The 21,660-nt window shown below is 41.5% G+C and overlaps 1 protein-coding gene across 7 annotated transcripts in view; it reads right to left on the bottom strand.

Annotated features, from left to right (window-relative positions):
• Nucleotides 1–21,660, bottom strand: part of JAKMIP2 (janus kinase and microtubule interacting protein 2) — a 160,549-nt gene that overhangs the window by 46,753 nt on the left and 92,136 nt on the right. For 5 of the 7 annotated variants that reach the window (XM_034656230.1, XM_034656229.1, XM_034656228.1 and 2 more), the window contains exons 2-5: nucleotides 20,234–20,507; nucleotides 8,046–8,543; nucleotides 3,577–3,786; nucleotides 1,672–1,770 (exon numbers count right to left, since the gene is read on the bottom strand). In XM_034656230.1, coding sequence (XP_034512121.1) covers nucleotides 1,672–1,770; nucleotides 3,577–3,786; nucleotides 8,046–8,543; nucleotides 20,234–20,362 — 936 coding nt within the window. In that variant the 5' untranslated portion in view covers nucleotides 20,363–20,507. Of the gene's footprint in view, nucleotides 1–1,671; nucleotides 1,771–3,576; nucleotides 3,787–8,045; nucleotides 8,544–20,061; nucleotides 20,091–20,233; nucleotides 20,508–21,660 lie in introns of those variants that run through there. The other 2 variants (XM_034656232.1, XM_034656231.1) reach the window with 2 other exon arrangements.

Genomic DNA, 21,660 nt, shown 5'->3' on the forward strand with positions numbered 1-21,660 from the left:
TAATGAACTTGATTCAAAATGCATGCAATGATTGCAGAGTATACCTTCTTTTTATGCAAACATGGAATGTTTCTAAAATTGACAGTATGCTACCATCATCAAGTAAATTTCAACAAATTATAAAGAATGAAATGATACAAAGTATTCCTGACTAATGTAACATTGTGTGTCAACTGTACTTCAATTAAAAAAAAAGAAATAATACAAAGTATATTCTCTGGCTATAATGGAATTAAGGTAGAAACCAGTAACAGAGAGATAACTCCAAAATCTCCAAATGTTTAAAAGTTGAGCCTTATGATGCTAACTAAGTAACCCACGGGTCAAAGAAGAAATCATATACTAGAAAAGATTTTGAAATAACAATACATTACAACATAAAAAAATGTACGGGATGAAGCTAGTCATGCTTAGAGACATTTATGACCTAAAATGTATAGATCTGGAAAAAAACAAAATGCTGAAAATAACTTCTTTGTCCCAAGAGCCACCATTAGGAATGTAAAATGTAAGACACAGAGCAGGATTTTTTTTCTTTTTTAGATTTATTTATTTGAGAGAGAGAAAGAGAGAGGGTGTGAGAGAGGATTAGGGAAGGAGGGCAGAAAGAGGAGAGAGAATCCCAGGCAGACGCCATGCTGAGCACAGAGCCTGACACTGGGCTCAATCTCACGACCCTGAGATCATGAGCTGAGCCGAGACCAAGAGTTGGACGCTTAACCGACTGTGCCACCCAGATGCCCCCAGAGCAGGATATTTTAAATACAAATATCCAAAAATGATGTAAAAAATTCCTAATATTAATAAGAAAATAAACGCAGCACAAAATAAAATTTTACAAAAGACAAAGGGCCAAAAGATATTTGAAAATTCACTCAACCTCATTATACAGGAAAGTGAAAATCAAAATCCTACAATCAGAATATCGCTCACACCCACCATACTGACTAATATGATCAACGATCTGTGCAAGTTGGCAAAGCTGTGGAGAAACTCCAAGTCTCCCACATTGGCGGTGGGAATGCAATTGTTCTAAAAACTGTGGAAACCTGGCACCAGTACTGCGGCTAACCACATGCACACCCTACAACCCAGTCATTCCGTTCCTTGGTATGCTCTCAGCAGAAATGAACACGTTTTCTCAACAAAGACGTATAACAGCACCGCTAACATTAAAACTATTAAGAAACACTATAAATGGCCATAAACAATTAAAGAGGAAATACACTGTTGTGTATTAATTGAATACAATAGAGCAAGAAAATGAATGAATGATACATATAATACAGTGAGTGACTTCCACAAATGTATTGATGGGCAAAAAAGCCAGACCCAGAAGAGTGATTACTGTAGGATGCCATTTACGAAATATTTAAAAAATGGTGACACACGTCTATAGTGACAGAATTCGGTAGAGTGATTAACTCTAGAAGGGTGTGACTGTCAGAGGTCCCAAGAGAGGGAGGCTCTGAGGTGCTAGTAATCTTCCAGGTACTCATCTGGGTGGTGGTTACATGGGTGTATCACTTTGGGCATATTTATTAATAACTGGACCTTTATTATCTGTGCACTTGTCTTTATTATGTTATACTTCTACAACATCATAAACAATTTTAAACAAAATGTTTAACAAAATCACCTAATAAACAAATAATTCTGGGCAGAACTCACCAGTTCGTTTCGTTCATCTCCAAGCAGGGTGTTCCTGTCTTCTAATTTTCTTATAGTGGCATTCAATTCAGCTATTCTCTTCTGATTTCTTCTCAAATCCTATGCAGGAAAATTAAAATGAGTATTTCTTCAATAACACTTTTCACAAAGTTTGGGAATTCCACTCATAAAAGTAAGAGGCTTGGTTCCTTTCATCTGGCTTATGAGGTGAGAGTAAAATGTTCTGTACTCAGAGAAGAGTAAATATTTACCGTCTTCTAACCCTTGATATTCACTGCTTGGGTTGAAGACCAGGCCTGGTTGAAACTGCAAATGAATTCCATGTGGCAGATACTCTCTGGAGCCCTGACTCCTGGCAAGGGGAGTGGTAGATGGTTGGATGAGCCTATCAGATCTGTGAGCTCTGAGACCAAGGTCATGTCGTGATTACATGAGGTTCAAGGAGCATCTCTTAAGTCATGGCTGCACATTGCTTCTCACAGCTAAGACAGATGTCCTATCACACTTAGCCAAAGAATAGAAGATAGGGCTGGGCTTTGAAAATCCCTACATACTCCTGGAGAAAAAAGTCAGTGTGACAAGGCTGAGGCATTACCTTCCTGTATAAAAGGCAGTAGATTATAAGATAGCCTTTGCTAGTACATTTTGCCCAGAGCTACCGGCATCCCCACTGTCATAATTGCCATGGATCACTTTACACATGGCTCTCATGGATTAATTCTATGCTCTAGCATCCATAGGACCATTATAGACTCGCAATTGCGTTATCATCTTACATTTTGGTAGTGCTGTACTGTTGACAAAGCAGCTTCCCACACATTGTATCTCCAGATTCATAAAATCCTAGAGGATTCAGCAGAATGGTGAAGATTCAGGGATATCATAACTCGTTCAAGTTCTTGCGGCTACTATCGACAGATCAATAATATTTATTGAATGCTAACTATGAACCGGACACTGTGCTCAACATTTTACACACCGTTTCTTCTAGACCACCGCCCAGCCTTATGGAGTACCATTATTGCCTCTCTTTTACAGATGAGGAAACTGAGCAGGAAAATGATTCGCCTGAGGTCACACAGTAAGTGGCAGATCTAGAAGTGGAACTAAAGAGTCTGACCCTAGAGCCCATTCTCTTGACAATTTTGCTGCACTGCAGGTAAATGTCAGGGATAGAACTGAAACTTACATCTGCTAAATCCTGGTTCCGCCACATACTGGGATATATATATCCTGAACACCAATTCATAAATTATTCATTACTTGGTTCTAAGTACTACTTTGGAAACTATCTCTGTTCCTAAATAATACATTTTCATCTTTTTAGCTGCTACATAATTTGAAAGGCGTAAGTTATGAAAGCCAACTCTACACAAGCTGATTTCTAAGGCTGCAGTTCTGAAAATAATTTCTCCTATAAGATGATAAAAATCCAGGGTAATAAGTGGCAAGTTCAATCAGACTAGAAGGCTTCAGATGATAATTTAAGCGGTTTAGTTTTTTATATAGTCGTACATTTTGACCCCTGTAGATGACAACCATCTTCACCAATTTCCAACCCAAGGGTTCACACAAGGGAAAATTACCCGTCTTGGCAAGAGGCAAAGTAGTTTCATCTAATTTATGACTCTTATAATAGGCTGAAGTTTGGATAGGTATCATGTGGGTAGAAAAATTCTATGAAGGATTTAAAAACACCTGTAATTCTCTTGTCATCTGCTAATGCAGGGCAGACCACTTTGTGAGTTTAGAAAACCCTGTTCCCAAGATACTAGCTGTTTTATAGGCGGAGGCAGAATTGATTTCTTTGTAGTAAACAGGATAAGAGCTTAAGTGAAAAGTAAAACTTGGGAGTTAAATAAAAGATGACTCCTGAGTTCTTCACTTCAGCTCGGACAGACTTACGGGACTGCCGCAGTGCTCAGAGCCGTCTCCTGCTCTTCCCGGAATTTCTCGTTTTGGACTGCTCATGTTACACTCGGCCTCCTTGACCAAAAAGAGCTGTTCATCCAAAGCCTCCTTCTGCAGCTGCAGTTTCTGTACATAGCCAGTTTGGGTCTCCAGTTCCTTTTCCAGGGAAAAGATGATCCTGTCCTTGGCTTTAATCTCATCCATCTGAATTAAATGACACCCAGGACATTTTATTTAACAATGCTGTAAAAAAAAATGCATTTTTACAAGGTATGAGTTTAACTTCTATCTGCTGATTGTCATGGGAAAATATTACGACTGTGACAGGTATACCAAATTTATGAACAAGACAAGGCAACACTGTGTAATGAAAGGCTATCTTAGGATAATTAGTTATCAAGGAGAGTAACTTTTTCTCTGTGGTATATCCGGTATAGATGCTTTAATTCAATATACTGTTTGAAATAGTCTAGGTTGGTTGGATTTAGAAAGGAGATGATAGGGGGCGCCTGGGTGGCACAGCGGTTGGGCGTCTGCCTTCGGCTCAGGGCATGATCTCAGCGATCTGGGATCGAGCCCCACATCAGGCTCCTCTGCTGTGAGCCTGCTTCTTCCTCTCCCACTCCCCCTGCTTGTGTTCCCTCTCTCGCTGGCTGTCTCTATCTCTGTCGAATAAATAAAATAAAATCTTAAAAAAAAAATAGAAAGGAGATGATAACTTTAAAATGGGTCATTTGTAAAAAAAATAAAATAAAATGGGTCATTTGCGTTAATAAAGACAGATACTCAATATTCCATTACAGTGTTTCCCAGGACAATTTTTATGTTTCCTCCTGTTTGGAGGAATACCCTTTAAATTAACTTTAAATAGCAACAGCCACTATGAATTGGTCATTTTTTACTGACGAAGCTGCAGACTTTCCAGGACCCTAGTTAGTTCCTAAGGCCAGTATGTTTGAATTCAGGCGACGAATGTGGAGTGAATTCAGGAGTGAATTTGGAGCATGGTTCATGTTATGTGGATCTTTCCATTCCTTTCCACATTTCAGAGCAAACAGCTAAGGCAACCATTTTACCATTACTGTCAGAAAACCATGGTAGGGACAAGAAGAGGAATAGGAAGCACTTGGTAATATTAGCCACTGTTTCCCCTCCTACATCTGTGGGACATATTTATGTATCCCAACACTCAACTTAAGTCTCGGCATGGTTTCAGAGTTATTTGTCAACTAAAGGTCATAAAGCATTTGCTATCAGCTGATGAAGAGTTCCATTGGACCGAAAAATTTGTGCCATTCCTAGTGAGGGCTAGTGAAGTTAATGTCTGTAAACAATTTCTGAAGGAGCATAACTATCAGGCAAAATCTTTCTTCTCACTTCATTATATTTCATAAGAATATTCAAAATGGAGATAGGATACAGACATTTAATACAGATGATATTATACTGTTCTCTTTATAAAAATGTCTCCTTATTTATAACAAATCACTTTGTGTACATCTTTCTTTGCTGTGTTCCTTATATAAATATGCTTATGTATATATTTGGAACAAAAATTGATGCGTAGTCCCATTTTTCCACAGGTACATATCTGCGAGCTATTGCCTCCCAGTCACAGGATTACATTTTAGATCAACTTTGGAAGGACATGGAGCTAAATTCTGCATGGTCCTGTGATATCATCTGATAACTTGGTGAGTAGCCAAACACTGTCCTGTTAATTCTGGAATGAAGCACTGTCTTTAGTTTCTACCTCCTTGTAGAATATTTGAATCCAGTGTTATTCTTTTTTTTTTTTTTAAAGATTTTTATTTATTTATTTATTTGACAGAGAGAGAGAGAGACAGCCAGCGAGAGAGGGCACAAGCAGGGAGAGTGGGAGAGGAAGAAGCAGGCTCTCAGCAGAGGAGCCTGATGTGGGGCTCGATCCCAGAACACTGAGATCACGCCCTGAGCCGAAGGCAGACGCTTAACGATTGAGCCACCCAGGCGCCCCTGAATCCAGTGTTATTCTTAACCAGGTAGTACCTTCATTCGTTAGACCTGTCATCTATGATGTCATTTACAGTTTACTGTGGCTCCACACCTCCCTGCTCCTAGTTGGTTCTGATGTACCCTACCTAAATGAACTTGCTAGAAATTACTCCATTACTGCCCATATAATCATCCTCATCTTTGCCATCATCATAACTACAATTTATTAATTTTTTACTATAGTCAAGGCACTATCCTCAGAGCTTTACATACCTTACCTCCTTTTATAACAATCATATTACACAAGTTCTGTTATCACCATTTTATAGATGATAACCAAGAACTTCTGACTCATTCTAATAGGCTATGCAATACTAATCCCAACATTATCCTTATACTTCCAGCATTTTCCAAACTAGTTTTCTGTAGAATATCCAGTAATCAGTGTCGATGAGTCTCTTTTGCATAGTGGTTGTAAGCATGGTCTCTGGCTTCAGAATCCTGAAAATCTTCCAAAGTTCTAGTTCTTAGATGGGAAGGGATGCCTACCAGAATTCCCTGGAGAAATTTTCTAAACAGAATGGCTCTCATTCCTCTCCCTTCCAGTTCCAAAAAGAGCTGGGTGTGGGGGTAGTGACAGAACAAGAAGAAAACACTGAAGACAAGCGCATCTGTACTACTGAAAAACTTCCCATGTTACTCTGTTTGCACCCAGTTTTTCAACAACTCTTGAGGTAGCTTAGATTTCACGTTGTTACTACGAGAGACTGAATTGTCTACTTTAGCAGCATGCTGGTAAAAGCAAGTCACAGAAAGAAACTACAGATCAACAAGTGGATATACTGGCAGACTTTATGTCGAGTACCATCCACAAACAGAAGTATTTGATGTAGAACATCCTTTTCATTCACCCACCTGCTGACTCCAGGTTTCACAGTCCTGGTTCTTTCTTCATCAGCTGTTGTCTTTTCAAAAACCGAAGGCAGGGCAGAGACCAATATTTCTGCACTGCATTTGGTCCTTATTGTCAACCAGGGCAATGGAATGAATTGCAGACAAAGAATTTGGAAAGTGTGGCAAAGGCAAGATTTTATGGTACAAAGAAAATTACACATTTAGCTTTTTAAAATATTCTGTGGTACCCACTTTTACTTAAAATCAAAATCCTAGAGATATTGTCCAAGGAACATAATTGGAGTTCTTACAAAATAATTGCTTAGAATTGGCAGACACAAAAGGAAAGTGTAGTTATCCTAAGAAAATATTATTCTTATTTTTAAAGATTTTTGTTTTAAGTACTCTCTACCCCCAACACGGGGCTCGAACTCACAACTCTGAGATCAAGAGTCGCATGCTCCACAGACTAAGCCAGCCAGGTGGCCAGAAAATATTGTTAGAGAAGCATAAAGTGCATTCTAACAGGTGCGCAGTAATTTGATAAGACAGAACTAAGATATAACTAATGCTAAATATTCTGAGTGTAGATGCACGTAAATGTTTCTTCTAAAATAATTGGACGTGGTCAACTTAGGGCATCATGGCTTTCACGCAATAATTATACTTGTTTTATTTTTAGGTGTAGTGAGAGACCAATGTGGCTTTTGGTCATACATATTAAAAAGAAAGATCCAAATCTATAGGCTTGAAGTAAGTCTTGGAAATTGGCAATAGCAAATAAACTACTTAGGAATAGTTTAAAAATTATAATGGCCACTGTTTTGAATAGCCCTTGTTTATTTTGGGAAAGAAGATCTATTTTAAAAATGTCTAGGGATGGGGCGCCTGGGTGGCACAGCGGTTAAGCGTCTGCCTTCGGCTCAGGGCGTGATCCCAGCGTTATGGGATCGAGCCCCACGTCAGGCTCCTCTGCTATGAGCCTGCTTCTTCCTCTCCCTCTCCCCCTGCTTGTGTTCCCTCTCTCGCTGGCTGTCTCTATCTCTGTCGAATAAATAATAAAATCTTAAAAAAAAATGTCTAGGGAATTTATAGCTCTATTTCTTGCTTTCAGACACAGTTCCTGGAAAGAAGACAGGTGAATCATTCAAGATGCTCTCAGCGGCTGCCATTTCAGATACCTTAAAAGCCACAGAAACCCCACCCCTGTAAAAACCCAGTGACATTTTATAAATAGAAAGCCCACAAACATGTTGATTTTAGAAGAGTTCATAATTTAGAATATTTTTATAGACATTCAAGAAAACAGGAGTCATTGACTAGATATTCTCTGTATATGTGAGGCTGGAATAATCCAGTTTTTATGAGAAAGGTGATTCCAATATCTTCTACACTTTACAATTCCAATTTTGGCTTGGGTGTATCTACTTATTTACTTGCCTACCTACCTACCTATAGACCTATCTTGTATTTTGGACAGAGTGCTAGACAGGAGGTGTGCACTGTTTATAATCCACTCATGAGAAACACCCATGGCACTCTAAAACCTGGAAAGAGAATGGTTGTACACCGACGTACTGCCCTGGGTTACTAACCAGCCTCCGAATATCCCGTTCTGACTCCCACTTGATCTTCGAGATGGCTTCCTGGTGGGACTGATGTTCACTCCTAAGGTCCCCAGCCTTGATTTTATCCGCTTGGATCATATTGCTTAGAGCCTCATCCACCTGCTTCTTGGCAGTTTTCAGGTCCGCAATTTCCTGTAAGAGCTTAAGGCGCTCTGCATCAAACAGTTTCCGGGCCTCCTCCCGGGCCTCAATGGTGAGCGCTGTCCTTACTTTGTCACTGCTGCCGTCCCGGAGAGCACACAGAGCTGACTTGAGCCTCTGGATCTCTCCATCCCGCAGCTTCACCGTCCTTGACATTTCTTGCTCGTGCTGCTTGATGAGATTCTCCCTCACGGCCTGCAGCTCCTTCATCTTCTCCTCATGGAGCTTGGCTTTGAGTTCTGTCACCAGGACCGTGTGCTTGCGCTGCTCCAGCTCACGAATCCTCTTTGCTTCTTGAGTCTTCTCTCTTTCAAGCTTAGACACCTAAAGGCAGAGAGGTGAAAGGATGAAACGAGATGAGCCTCAAAGGAAAGGTGTGCTTCTAAGCAGGGCCTGTAGTGCAGAGCCCTGAGCTCTCTCAGTTCCTCATCTCTTCCAGCTCAGTCACTGGGCACTGAGGGAAGGGAACCACAAGCCCCAAAGCTGGGAATACAGTGTGGGCAAGGAGGAGATACCTGGAGATGCTTGTATTATTTGGTGCAGACAGTATCTGATGTTTGGGGGCCTTACTATTACATCTGTGGTCTGGGAGATGCCAACACAGGCATCTCCCACAAGCTTGTCAGAAATGCAGAATCCGGGGCTCCTTTCCAGACCTACAATCAGGACGTGCATTTTAACAAGTCCCCAGTGACTGTATGCACATTAAAATTAGGACACAGTGCTATAACGGTTTTCACCTTGGTGGGGAGAAGTTCAAAACAGATCACCTGCAGAGCTTTTTAGACTACACATCCCTGGCTAGGTGCAAGCTGATAAATGTGGGTGTCTTAGGACTGTTCAGAGTTCAATATTATGATCAGACTGATAAAATGGTGCCCAAAGTGATATTATAAAATATTTCTCCTGTTTTCCCCTTCTTTTCTGGCTGCTCTAACGGGAGAAATGAAGCCCGCTGATACCTTTTTTTCCTATGGCAACTTAGTTCTACCCCCAAACATTATGCGTACACACACACCAACCCCAAACATTGCAGTTCATTGGGCCATCTCTCTGTTCAAGGGATCTGGTGGCTGTTACCTCTGCATACTCCCACAGGTGTCCCTTTGTGTCCTTCCCTGCCCCACTCAGCAACCTCTCCTGCTCCCCCCACAAACTAACCCTCCAAGTAGTTTAATAAAGTATTCCTTCTAACCCTTAGATGTTTCAGGTATTTTGGTTAAACAAAATCTTCTGGGTTTTGTTTCATTTCTGATGATAATATGGGTCTCCTTATAGGTTAGCCATGGTGCTACCTTCATCTGGTTGTGAGTCCTGGCTCTGATTCAGTAGATCAGGGTGGGGCCCTGGCATGTGTAGCTTGGAGAAGCCTCTTAGCAAATGTTGTTTACTACTGTGCTCCTCCCCCCTCCTCATCTCTGCTGCCTGTCTTTGTTTTTTCTGCCTCTGTCCTGCACCCGTAGAATCTCTCTCTCTCTTACACACACACACACACACACACACACACACACACACACACACACACAGAGCTGGAAAAAGGGAAGAATTAGGCAACCCCAGGAGTAATATCCGGTTCAGTGAAATTGGGTCTCTGTCATTTGTAAAATTGGAAGGTTTCATGAAATAACTGTGAAGAGCCTCTTCAGCTGAAAAATGTTAAGGTTCAAACTCCTTATTGAGACTCTTGTAATTATAATGTAAAGCGTGTGAGATTTTACTTACCTTAACAGTACCTACCTTTGGCTAGAACAGGATTTTCCAAGTCCACATGGCAATTTATGAGTATTTTATTTTAAAGGCACAGCAATTATTACCACGTTGGTTATTCTAAAAGAACTCAGGGCACAAGGAGACTTGGGAAAATAAATAGCTAGGCATCCTTAAATGACTGTCTTTGATCTTGCCTCCAGCTTAGGCCAGGGTCCCTTCCTGGATGCTTATTATTACATATGCTCCAGAGCCATGCTGTCCAATACGGTGACCACTTGCTACACTGAGCACTTGGAATACCCCAAGTCTGAACTGAGACTTGCCCTAAATGAAAATACACACCAGATTTTGAAGTCTTAATGTAAGGTAAAGAATGTAAAAACCTCAGCAATAATTTTTACATTGATTACATGTTAAAATTATAATATTTTGGATAAATTAGATTAAATAGAGTATATTGTTAAAACCAATTATTTCTTTTTTACATTTTATAATTGTGATAACAAGAAATTTAGAAATCATATACATGGCTTGCATTTGTGGATTGTATTGTATTTCTCCTGGACAACCTTGCCCTAGGAGTCTTGGTGTATTAAATGAAACATGCTTTCCCACACTGATGGTGATATTTCTCTTAGTAAAACCCAGTCCTCTTTTTTTTTTTTTTTTAAGATTTATTTACTTGAGAGAGAGCAAGGATGGGGGAGGGGAGGGGCAGAGGAAGAGGGAGGAGAGTCCCAAGCAGACTCCACACAGAATGTGGAACCCAACCCTGGGCTCAATCGCACCATCCTGAGGTCACTACCTGAGCTGAAACCAAGAGTCAGAAGCTTAACCGACTACACCACCCATGTGCCCCAGTAAAGCCCAGTTCTGATCCAATTTATGTACTTGCTCAAAAATCACCCAGGTCTCCTTTATGTTGTAGAATAAAACCCCAACACCTCAGCTTTGTCTTTCCCGCTCTCAGAAGATTTGGTTGGACTCCCAGCCCCCATTTCTGTTTCTCACTGTACCTCTCCTCACCTGTCCCACACTGCAGGCACTGGGGATTATGCTTTTCCCTGCACATGCCCTGAATCTCTATACCTATATGCCTACTGTTTCCTCTTCCTGACCTGGCCTTCCCTCAGCTTCATTTGGGATCCTCTCATCCCTCATGGTCAGCTAGATGTCACCCTCTCCAGTCATACCACCCCTGACCACCAGATGAGGACAAACCTCATTTCTCCTGTCTATGTCTTTTCAAGGCACTTTGCTAAAACCTCCTTACTGCTCCTTTCCATATTTTTCTTTATGCTATGGTTTTTTGCGTGCTTGTCTGTCTTCACCACCTCTTCTCCTGCTTGCACTCCACAATGCAAACTGCCAATGAGCCTTGTTCATCTTTGTCTACTCAGTGGTGGCCAGCACAACACGTGATAAGAAGCCCGAGAATGTGTGCGCAATTAAAGAAGGTATGCCAGTATGTTTCCCTAGCTAGCCCTCTAACCAGAGGCAAGAATAATATATCCTGTCACATAGTTCAGAGAACACAGACTTACAGGGTTTCCTGGAGCAACCCCTTTCCTAGAGCATCCATTCCTTCCCAGTGTACACCCCTCATATATAAGAATGCCCATCCTTTACTTGATATTTCTCTCAGTGCTTTGGTAAGGACAACATAAATCTTACTCCCCAGTTTTCTAGAATAAACTCAAGTGAGTATCTTCTACCATGGGTGGGCAAACCACAGCCCATGGAACAAATGATTTCCTGCCTCCATTTTTGTGAATAAAGTTTTATTGGAACACAGCCATGCTCTTCTATTTGCATACTGCCTATAGCTGCTTTTATGCAACAATGGAGTTAAGCAGTCTCAGAGAGACTGGCCCACAAAGCCAAAAGTATGTACTATTTTGCCCTCTACAGAAAAAGTCTGCTGATTTCTCTTCTAATAATACAGTTTTTGTGAAAAAAAGAGGCCTTATTTTTCACTGATTTAGGAACTCTGATAATTTACCTTGCATCTGGGACCTTGGGAAAGTTAACTTTAGCTCAGTGATAGGAAATTAGTCAATTTCAGCAGGATGAATTTACATTAGGCATTTGCAACAGTATCATGACTACAGGGCTGTCAGGTAGCAACTTCCTAAAGAGAATTTCATCAGTTCTTCTGAGAATAAAAAACTGTACTAAAAATGACAAAGGATAAGGAATTCTGGGTTTGCATTTTGATTTCACAGTCTGCTATATTTAAGAAAGTTGCTTTATCCTTCTGAGGATCTTTGATTATGCTTAAAAACTACTCATAATAGGATTATTCTTAGGGTTAAATTAGCTAATGAATGGGAAAGTACCTTGAGTTATAAAGTACTATGAAATGCAAGGTAATATTATTACTGGATATAAGAGGAGATATTCATGACCTAAAATTATTTATGTCAAATTCTTGACAGGTGCATTAGATTGCTTCACTTTGTGATCCTGTCATTTCTCTCAAATTATAAACACTGATCTTTTGTGTGTAGACGGGAGACGAATGAAAAAGAAAAAAATGAAAATACAGGTAGTATGGAAAATATATTCCAGCCCGAAGATAAAAACAAATACAAACAAACACTGGTCTTCTTGTACATCACTTAAAGGAATCCAAAGAAACCAAAGAAAATTCAAAGGCATTGATTGATTACATTTGGCATTTTTCAAGTCTGCTTATTTTGGTTGCCATGGAAACTGGCATTTTTGCAGGATTTCTACGTATGACTTGTTTTTTAAGCTTGGGAGAAGTGTTTCCCTATGAAGGAGACACAAAGGATGTGACTGACATTTGGGAAGGAAAAAAGCCATTTAAAATTTTTGTAGTAAAATTATTTTCTGAAAATTATTTGCAGATCAGATTGTACCAGCAAGAAAATAGAATTTACTATCTTAATGTAAATTGTACACAAAAAGAGAAAGAACTGCTCCTAACAATGAAAAATATAAAGATAATACTTGAAATGGAAAAAAATACTTTGTAGAAGAAAGAATCAATTTTGATATGGATCACATAATAGCATTTATTGAGGGCTTACTGTGTGAGTTACACAGCTTTCTAAAGGCTTCACACACATCACTGCATTTAACCTTGGCAGCTCTGTGATGTAGGTAGTATCTGTGTCATCCGAATGTCAGATGAGAAAGGTGAGGATGAGTCTCTGCACAAGCACGGTGTGAAGAAGGCTGCTTAGCGCCCAGTGTGGGCCCAGAGCCGGGTCTGGGTCATGTCCCACAAATCCCTGTGCACTTTTTTAAAAAAAATTTATTATTTATTTTATTTTATCTATTTTTTATTTATTGGGAGAGCGAGAGAGAAAGAGAGAGTGCACCAGCTGGGGGAGGGACAGAAGGAGAGGGAGAAGCAGACTCCTTGATGAGCATGGAGCCCAACTCAGGGCTCTTGAGGGGCTCGATCTCACTACTCTGAGATCATGAACTGAGCCAAAACCAAGAGTCAGGCTCAACCAACTGAGCCAACCAGGTTCCACCCCCTGTTTATTTTGAAACCTCTGGCAAGCTGTTCACCTCTCCCAGCCTTCATTTTCTTATGTGTCAGCTGGGATTGGGGGGTCTCATTCTCATATGGTCATGGTGAGGGCTAACTTAGATAATGTACCAAAAGTCCTTCAGAAAGGCTGGAACACCTGGGAGATTAATAATTATTAATACATCGTTAAATAGTATAGTATTAATTTTGATGAATACTGATAAATACTATTGATGGCACATTGATATTATTATACCATGCAAATATTAATATCAGTGACATAAATATAAGAACCCATATTATCGGGATAAGACTAACATGACTATCACTATATTATTAAGACCATAATAACTATTTTCCTAACAGAAACCTTGAAAACAAAGGTAAAACTGGGTCTCCTGGGGATATCTTGAGTTCCCTGGCACTGGTGGCATCTAATGTTAACTTGGAAGAAACTCAGATTATATGTGTGTAGGAGTGGGGTGTGGGGTAGGATAGGGTAAGGGGATAAGCACTGAACAGGGCTTTGAAAGATACAGATCCCAAATCCCTTCTTCCCTGAATGTCTTATGGAAGAAAAAAATCACTAGGAAAATTTAATCCTACTGGGGAGAGATTACACTGTGTCAGAAAGAGGAACATTCATGACTACTAACCTAACTGGCCTCACATCGTATTTTCCTTTCTAGTCTGGCCTTTGAAAGCCACTGTAAATTCTGCCAAGATAAAAACGGTGATGTTTGAGCTCTAATATGATCTTAGAAATCTAAGATGAAAAACTGGATGGCCTTGTCCAAGGTGAGGAAGTGGAGAGGTTATCTAGGCAAGACAAGCTAACATAAGCTTTGGTGCGGATTATCTGCACTGCATGTTCCGGGAGAGCTAAACTCACAGTAGGGAGGCAGGGAGTCTCATGGGTACTAAGTAACTCGCAGTTAGGAGACATGAAGCTGCCGCTGTATGAAGGTTGTTTGTACGGGAAATTTTATACAACCTGCGGAGGTACAAAGGCTTCTATTTTTTCATTTCTTACTTTTAGACACAACGCTTCGTGAAAACGAAACTAAAGATGCATAAAGCAAGAAATACTGCATCCCCAATTGGGGCACTGAACATGGAGGCTCTGGAGCAGTCACCTGAGGACAAGGGTTGGCTGATTTTCTGGGAGTTCTAGAGGCAGCAAGATACTCAGCATTACCCAGGTCATTTGGGAATTCCCATTTTGGCTCCTCTACTTGGTGTGTCATTGGGAGCACATCAGATGAACGGTTAGAACTCATTTTCTTTCTCAGTGAAACTGGGATAGTAATCACACCTTGCCTTCCTCCTAGGCTTGCTGGGACTGAAAGTGCTCTGCAGTCTGAGGGCTGTTCTAGGAGCACAAACTCCTGTCTAGAACTGACTCCTCCAGACCCAGCAACCCAGGCCTGCTGCTTTGCTGCCCCAGTCTGGAGCCCTGTTGTCTGCTCCTTGGCCTCCAAACCCTCTGTCACTGTGCCAGTGGGATTCACTGAAGCTGCAGGCTGCCTATAAGGGAAAGAGGAAGCCCTAGGGAATCGGTGGGTGGATTCCACATCTCATAGCAATCCCTAATGAGCTCACACCCCTAGGCAGCAGATTACTGTCTCACGCTGTCCACAGGAGAGACAAACAGGAAAACACCAAAGCCTAATGGCTCAGAGCGCCGGTCCAAAAAAAAAGGACAGATCTGGGTGGAAATCCTTTCCTTTCCCAAGCCCGGGGGTTTCCATCTAAATAAATACTGTAACTGTATTTATGCCATGGTGTTGGTGGGAAAGTTTTGGGTTTTTTTTGTTTTTTTGTTTTGTTTTGTTTTGTTTAAAGATTATTTATTTATTTATTTGACAGAGATAGAGACAGCCAGCGAGAGAGGGAACACAAGCAGGGGAAGTGGGAGAGGAAGAAGCAGGCTCATAGCAGAAGAGCCTGATGTGGGGATCGATCCCATAACGCCGGGATCACGCCCTGAGCTGAAGGCAGACGCTTAACCGCTGTGCCACCCAGGCGCCCCGGGGAAGTTTTTAAATGGGAACATGAAAATGTATTCCACAAGTAGTATTGAGCATCTGAGCGTCCCAAGCAGCACTCAAAGCGTGGGATATGCCTTCCTTAGGGGATCCCTTAAGAAGACATGGTCTCTATGGATAAGAGCTTACATTTTACTGGGGACAGGCAGGGTGTGGTTAGGCAGTGGGCAATACACAAGCAGGTGAACAAAATCACTTCAGGCAGTATAGCGTTCTATGACGAAGATAGAGCAGGGCAAAGTGGTACAGTAAATGGATGTTGGGGAAGAGCATTACCTAGACCAGGTGGTCAGCATGGGGCTGACACCTGTGGGTCCTGAGAGCTATCTCAGTGCAGGAAGAGCTAGAGCACACAGCTGCCTTCCCTGACCAATCCTTATGATTTTGGAAGGACCGTAGCACCTCTATGCTGCCCACAATCCACTCATTTTATACATGGGAAAATGCAGGCTCAGAAATGACAAGGACACACGGCACAGAGGCCTCACTGTGTGTTCTCTCCTCTCCACCTCATGGCTTCATCTTCTTGGGCATTGTGCTTGGAGTTCAGTCAGAATGACCTACTTACCTGATTATTCCTATCAGTGCTTGGCAAGTCTTTTAGATAAATTTCTATTCACAACATGTTGATTATGTCTAGTCTTTTTGTTTCATTTCCCTGCAGTGGAAATGCATAAGTCTATGAGAGAAGGATTCAGGTATGTTCCTACGCCCACCCCCAATACTTTGTTTCTTCATTTGAAATTTGCTTAATAGTGGAGAGTAAACTTCTGACATTCTATCTTCCTTTGCCTAAGGCTTCCAGTGTTTTTCAAAACCTTTACTTTTTTTAAGAGCCTAGGTAGTGCAAGACATGGAAACAACCTAAGTCCATCAGTGGATGAATGGATAAAGAAAAAGGGTACATATTACATACATACACATGTTATATAATATGTATACACACATACACAATGGAATATCATTAAGCCATTAAAAAGAAGGAAATCCTGTCATTAGCAACAACACAGATGGACCTTGAGAGTATTTTGCTAAGTGAAATAAGTCAGAGACAGAAAAACAAATACCGTGTGATTTCACTTATATGTGGAATCTAAAAAACTTGAACCCACAAATACAGAGAAGAGATGGGTGGTTGTCAGAGGCAGAGGCAGGGGGCTGGGGGTAGGAGAAATGGGTGAAGGGGGTCAAAAGGGACAAACCCCAAGTTATAAGATGAATGAGTCCTGGGGATGTAATGTACAGAATGGTGATTATAGTTAACAACACTGTATTGTATTTTTGAAAGTTGTAAAGAGAGATCTTACAAGTTCTTATCACGTGAAAAAAAATTTGTAACTGTGAGATGATGGATGTTGAGTAAACTTATTGCTGTAATCATTTATATATATATATATGTCAAATCATTACATTGTATACCTAAAATGAATATTATATATCAATCGTATCTCAATAAAACTAAGAAAATATATCGAAAAAGAAAGCAAGAACATAGACTCTGGAAGAGAGGGAAAGGAAGTTGGAGAACTAGCTCTGCCACCTCCTAACATGTGACTCCGGGTGAATTACTTTACTTCACTCAATCACAGTTTCCTCATCTGTAAAATGGGGATAACAATGCCCACCTATAATTAAATCATAATTCTATTTTAAAAAGATTTTATTTATTTGAGAGACAGAGAGCATGAGTGGGAGAAGGGGCAAAGGGGGAGGGATAGGGACAAGCAGTCTCTGCTGTGAGCACATACCCCACCATGGGGCTTGATCCCAGGACCATGAGATCAGGACCTGAGCCGAAACCAAGAATTGGACACTTAACCGATTGAGCCACCCAGGGGCCCCCGAATCATAATACTTAACATGCTTGACACAAACCGCTACATTTGCATGAAGCAGACACTGCTATTCTCCCATTTGACAGAAAAGGAAAGGAAAACACTGAAGGATTTTTATAACCTGTTCAGGGTCACTCAGGTGGTATGTGAAAGAGGTACAATTATGTCAGGATGAAATGTGCTTATTACAGCGTGTGACAGATAGTAAACATTCAATAAAATATAGCTATTTATATAATCAGTTTAAAGCATTTATGACTCTGCTCTGTCTGCAGTGCATTCTGTAAATGTCAAGGGGTAATGTATCTTTCTGGAAAAATGACTGATGCTCCAACCGCTTCAAAGGTTTCCACTCTTTAACTAGCCCATTTCCCAATAGCTGAATTGTCATTTTATCATCATAGCCTAGGAGCCAAACTGAGAATATGAATTCACATCTTGGCATTATTTATATTCTCTCTCTTAAAGCCTGGGCCTTTGGAAACACAATCATATTTAATAAAATTGCTTTATGACTTGCTTGCCCTCTAAATTCCCTTTGCTCTTTGAGGAAGGCTGGTGACAGGCACTGGGGTTTTGTTTTAGTCCCTGTGCTGGGATTGTAATTAACTGCCATGGAAAGGGAGACACAGGGAAGCCAGCAGAGAGAAGGTTAAGGACAGTGCTTTTATGCACAAGGCTGACTTTCAGGCTCTTGTCAGAGGAAGGGGAGATTACACTTGACCTGCAGGCTTAGAGACCAGGCCCTAGATAAACAGGTAGCCCTGTCCACGCTCAAGAGTTACCCCTATTAAAAGGCTTGAATGTGTCGAAAATTGACAGTGGTAGGGTCTGCAAGACCTTTGCCTTTCTGAAACCTCCTGAGTTTGCTCTCTGTAAATCAGCGTCAGTTTACAGTTAACAGTCTCTAGACAGAGAGGCTTCTCCCTATGTAGTTTGTCATCCTGTCGTTACTACAATTAAAGGAGTCTGTCTCCCTTGAAATGTTACGTTGCCCCAGGGAAAGTTAAAACCAATGAAATGTTCTTAGACTGTCAGACCTGGAAGGAATCTTAAGAGTGCTGTGTTTGCCAACACGAAGGCAGAAACCCACCTCCGTGGGGACTGCCCGGACCGTCTGCTAGAATGCCAAGTCCTGGCCCTCACTACGCCTGCTTTATCAAAACCCACGGATTGTGGGCCCAAAGGTCTCAATTTTTAATAAGTTCCCCCAGGTCATTCTAATGCACAGTGAGGCTTGAGAGATACAGATATGGAGAAACAGATTCAGTCATGTGAATTACAGATCAAGATACTGAGACACTTAAATGTGTCCCTGAGGAGGAATAAACACAATACCCTGGTCTTCTGACTCTCAAATGTTTTTGTTTTGTTTTGTTCTGTTTGTTTGTTTTTGTGATATCATTTTCCTTTTAGCTTCATGGGAAAAGACTTCCACAAATTTTACACTGGGGTCTGGTTATCCAAGGTTTGTAAGGCTTAGCTGAGACAGGAGGCAAAGGGCTCTGGCAGATCCAAGCTTTATTATTGCTGAACCCAGGAGAAATAAGATTGTTGAGAAAATAAATGATTAATATTTAATCGTAATGTCAAGGAAGAAGAGATAGATGAAAAAAAGAATAAGGATATTGGTTTTTGATTAACAACTTGATCAGGAATATTTATTTTTGTTACTGTACAAAGAGTTATCTAAATAGGGCAACTTTGTGCTGACACGGCTGTCTCTGGCTTGCAGGGAGCAAAAATGTCTTATATGTGTCAGATACTTGAAAATGCTTTCCTATCCATGACCCTTTTTGATATTCACATCACTCTAGAGAGAGAAGTGTTAGCATATCCGACTACGGGACGAGATTCAGAGAAGTAAAGAGACTTCCCTAAGTCCAGTTAGTAACTGACTCACATGCACAGCGTATTAGAAAATACTCCTACGAATAACTGTTTAGGAGTTTACCATGTGCCAAGAATCTCTCTGACAGGAATTTTCTCAGTCAGTCATCATAACTGCTTTATATACTTGTCTAATTTGACCCGCATCACAGCTGCATGAGATAGCAATGTGTTACTAATACAGAAGCTAAGGTGTAAGGAAATGAATCACCTTTCATTCGTTCCTCTACTCAATCAACAAACCCATGCTAAGCCTCTCAGTTATAGACATTTATTTAAGCTCTAGGGATCCAGAGGTCAGGTAAGACTCTGCTTTCATGCAGATGACACTGGATGGTGGTAGAAATAAGCACTAAACAAGGAAATGGATAAATATATAAATCTCTATGAATCAAAATAGACCATGGGAGTAAGTGGACATGGCAAGTGCTGTGTCTCGGACACTGCGGCAGATGAAAGGTACTGGAGATGACACCTGAAACAGGTACACAGCTGCTTGGGGGAAGAGGGCCAAAGGCTCTAAATGTGATCAGCGTATCTCTTGATCCAGCAAAGAGGACGGAACAGAGTCAATGGGGGAGAAAGCAGTGGGAGATGAGTCAAAGAGAGGAGGAAGAAACATCCTGTCGTGGTAGGGAAAATACCTTGACTTTGAGAAAGGTAGGAAGCCACAAAAAGGTTTGTTCTGTACCAAAGCGGGTAGATCCCATAGAGGACAGAGTGGAACTTGCCAGGGTCATACAACTGGTGGGAGCAGTGGGGGTGCAGGTCGTTTCAATGTTTAGATCTGGCTTCCTGAACCAGGCTTCCTGAGGAGGCAGATATCAGTTTCACGAGCCTGTTATCCTCACCTTCCACGAATCCTGTGCTCGAGTTCCTCCTGCCACACACAAGAGAATCTCCATAAGGACAGGGATGTTGCTCTCCCTGGCAACTGACAGAGAGAAGCCACTGGGGTGGGCCAGCAGGCAGAGCTAGGCCAGAGCTAATCTCAAGGCTGTGGCCCTAGGTGGCCTCACTCACCTTGGACTTCTCTTGATGTAGCTCTATCTGGATGTCTGTGAGCTTGGTCCTGAGGTCTTCATTGGCAGCTTGAAGGGCAACGATGAGCGCTTCGGGCTTCTCGCCCTTATTTCGCCCTTTCTTGGACATTGTTCCTTTCTAAAGGGAGTCTTGTTTTTTAATGCCTTTCAAACAGGTGCTGCCATGTTACTGCTTCTTATCGTGGGTGCGATGTTTCAGCATCTACTGTGTGGTGCTCCTTGGTAAGGTCTCCTCAGGTGCTGCCCTGGAAGCCCTGGGGAGAGGCAGAGATGGCGATTACTGCTGTGGCAGAGACCTGGGCTAAGGGCCAGGGAGGGTCTCTCAGCCTGAGCTACCTGTATGAGGCTGCTCCTGAGGGCTCCTGCCCCCAGATACTCTCATCTACTTTGCACATGAATTTAGAGCCATCTTTTGAAAGATGTGGTCTGGTCCTGTCAATGCCCTGTTCAAAATCCTTCAAAGTACTTGAACATATTTTTCACATCTTGGAGTGCTTTTTATGTCTAAACCTGTCCATTCCCCTAGCTTATCTCCTCCATCTCAGTCACTCACTCTTTAGCCCTAAGAAATCCCCTTTATGGGGTGCATGGGGTGGCTCAGTCAGTTAAACGTGTGACTCTTGATTTTCACTCAGGTTATGATCTCAGAGTTGTGAGACTGAGCCCCGCCCCCTTGCCCCCTCATCAGGCTCCTAGCTGGGTGTGGAGTCAGTTTAAGATTCTACTTCTCTGTCTTCCTCTGTTCCCCTCCCCTCCTTCAGCTCTCTCTCTCTTTTAAAAAAAAAGAAAAAAAAAGCCCCCCCTTTTTTTCTTAAGTAGGCTCCATGCCCAGTGTGGAGCCTAATTTGGGGCTTAAACTTACAACCCTGAGATCAAGACCAGAGCTGAGATCAGGAGTTGGTGGCTTAACTAACTGAGCCACCCAGGCAGCCCAAAATGCCCTTTAATTTTCTGATTCTTGCTCTCTTCCCATAAAGACTTTCCCTACCCTGTTCATTTCTCTCCATGCTCTGTCCAGCCTCCTCACAAGTCCACCCTTATGTCCTCCTCCTCACAGCCTCACACACACAGTTTAGTTTGGCTAACTTTTATGACTCCTTTAGGTCTCAGCTTCCATACCAGTTCCTCTTGGGAGCACCTCTAGATTATTGCATGCCCTCATTATTTAATGGCGGTCACACCTCCATGAATCTGTAAACTCTGTGAGGGCAGGAATGCATTATTCCTATTTACAACTTGCTTCTCAGAATCCATCATAAGACCTGGGACGTACCAGGTACTTAATTTCACTTAGGTGAAAGGAAGTCAACTATGTCATGGCTTCATGTCGCCCCATAGAGACCCCACGGTTTAAGAAAATCCTATATACAAAGACCTAGAACCATACAATGGATAAACTATGAGAAG

Source organism: Ailuropoda melanoleuca, chromosome 3, assembly GCF_002007445.2.
Source record: "Ailuropoda melanoleuca isolate Jingjing chromosome 3, ASM200744v2, whole genome shotgun sequence".
NCBI lineage: Eukaryota > Metazoa > Chordata > Mammalia > Carnivora > Ursidae > Ailuropoda > Ailuropoda melanoleuca.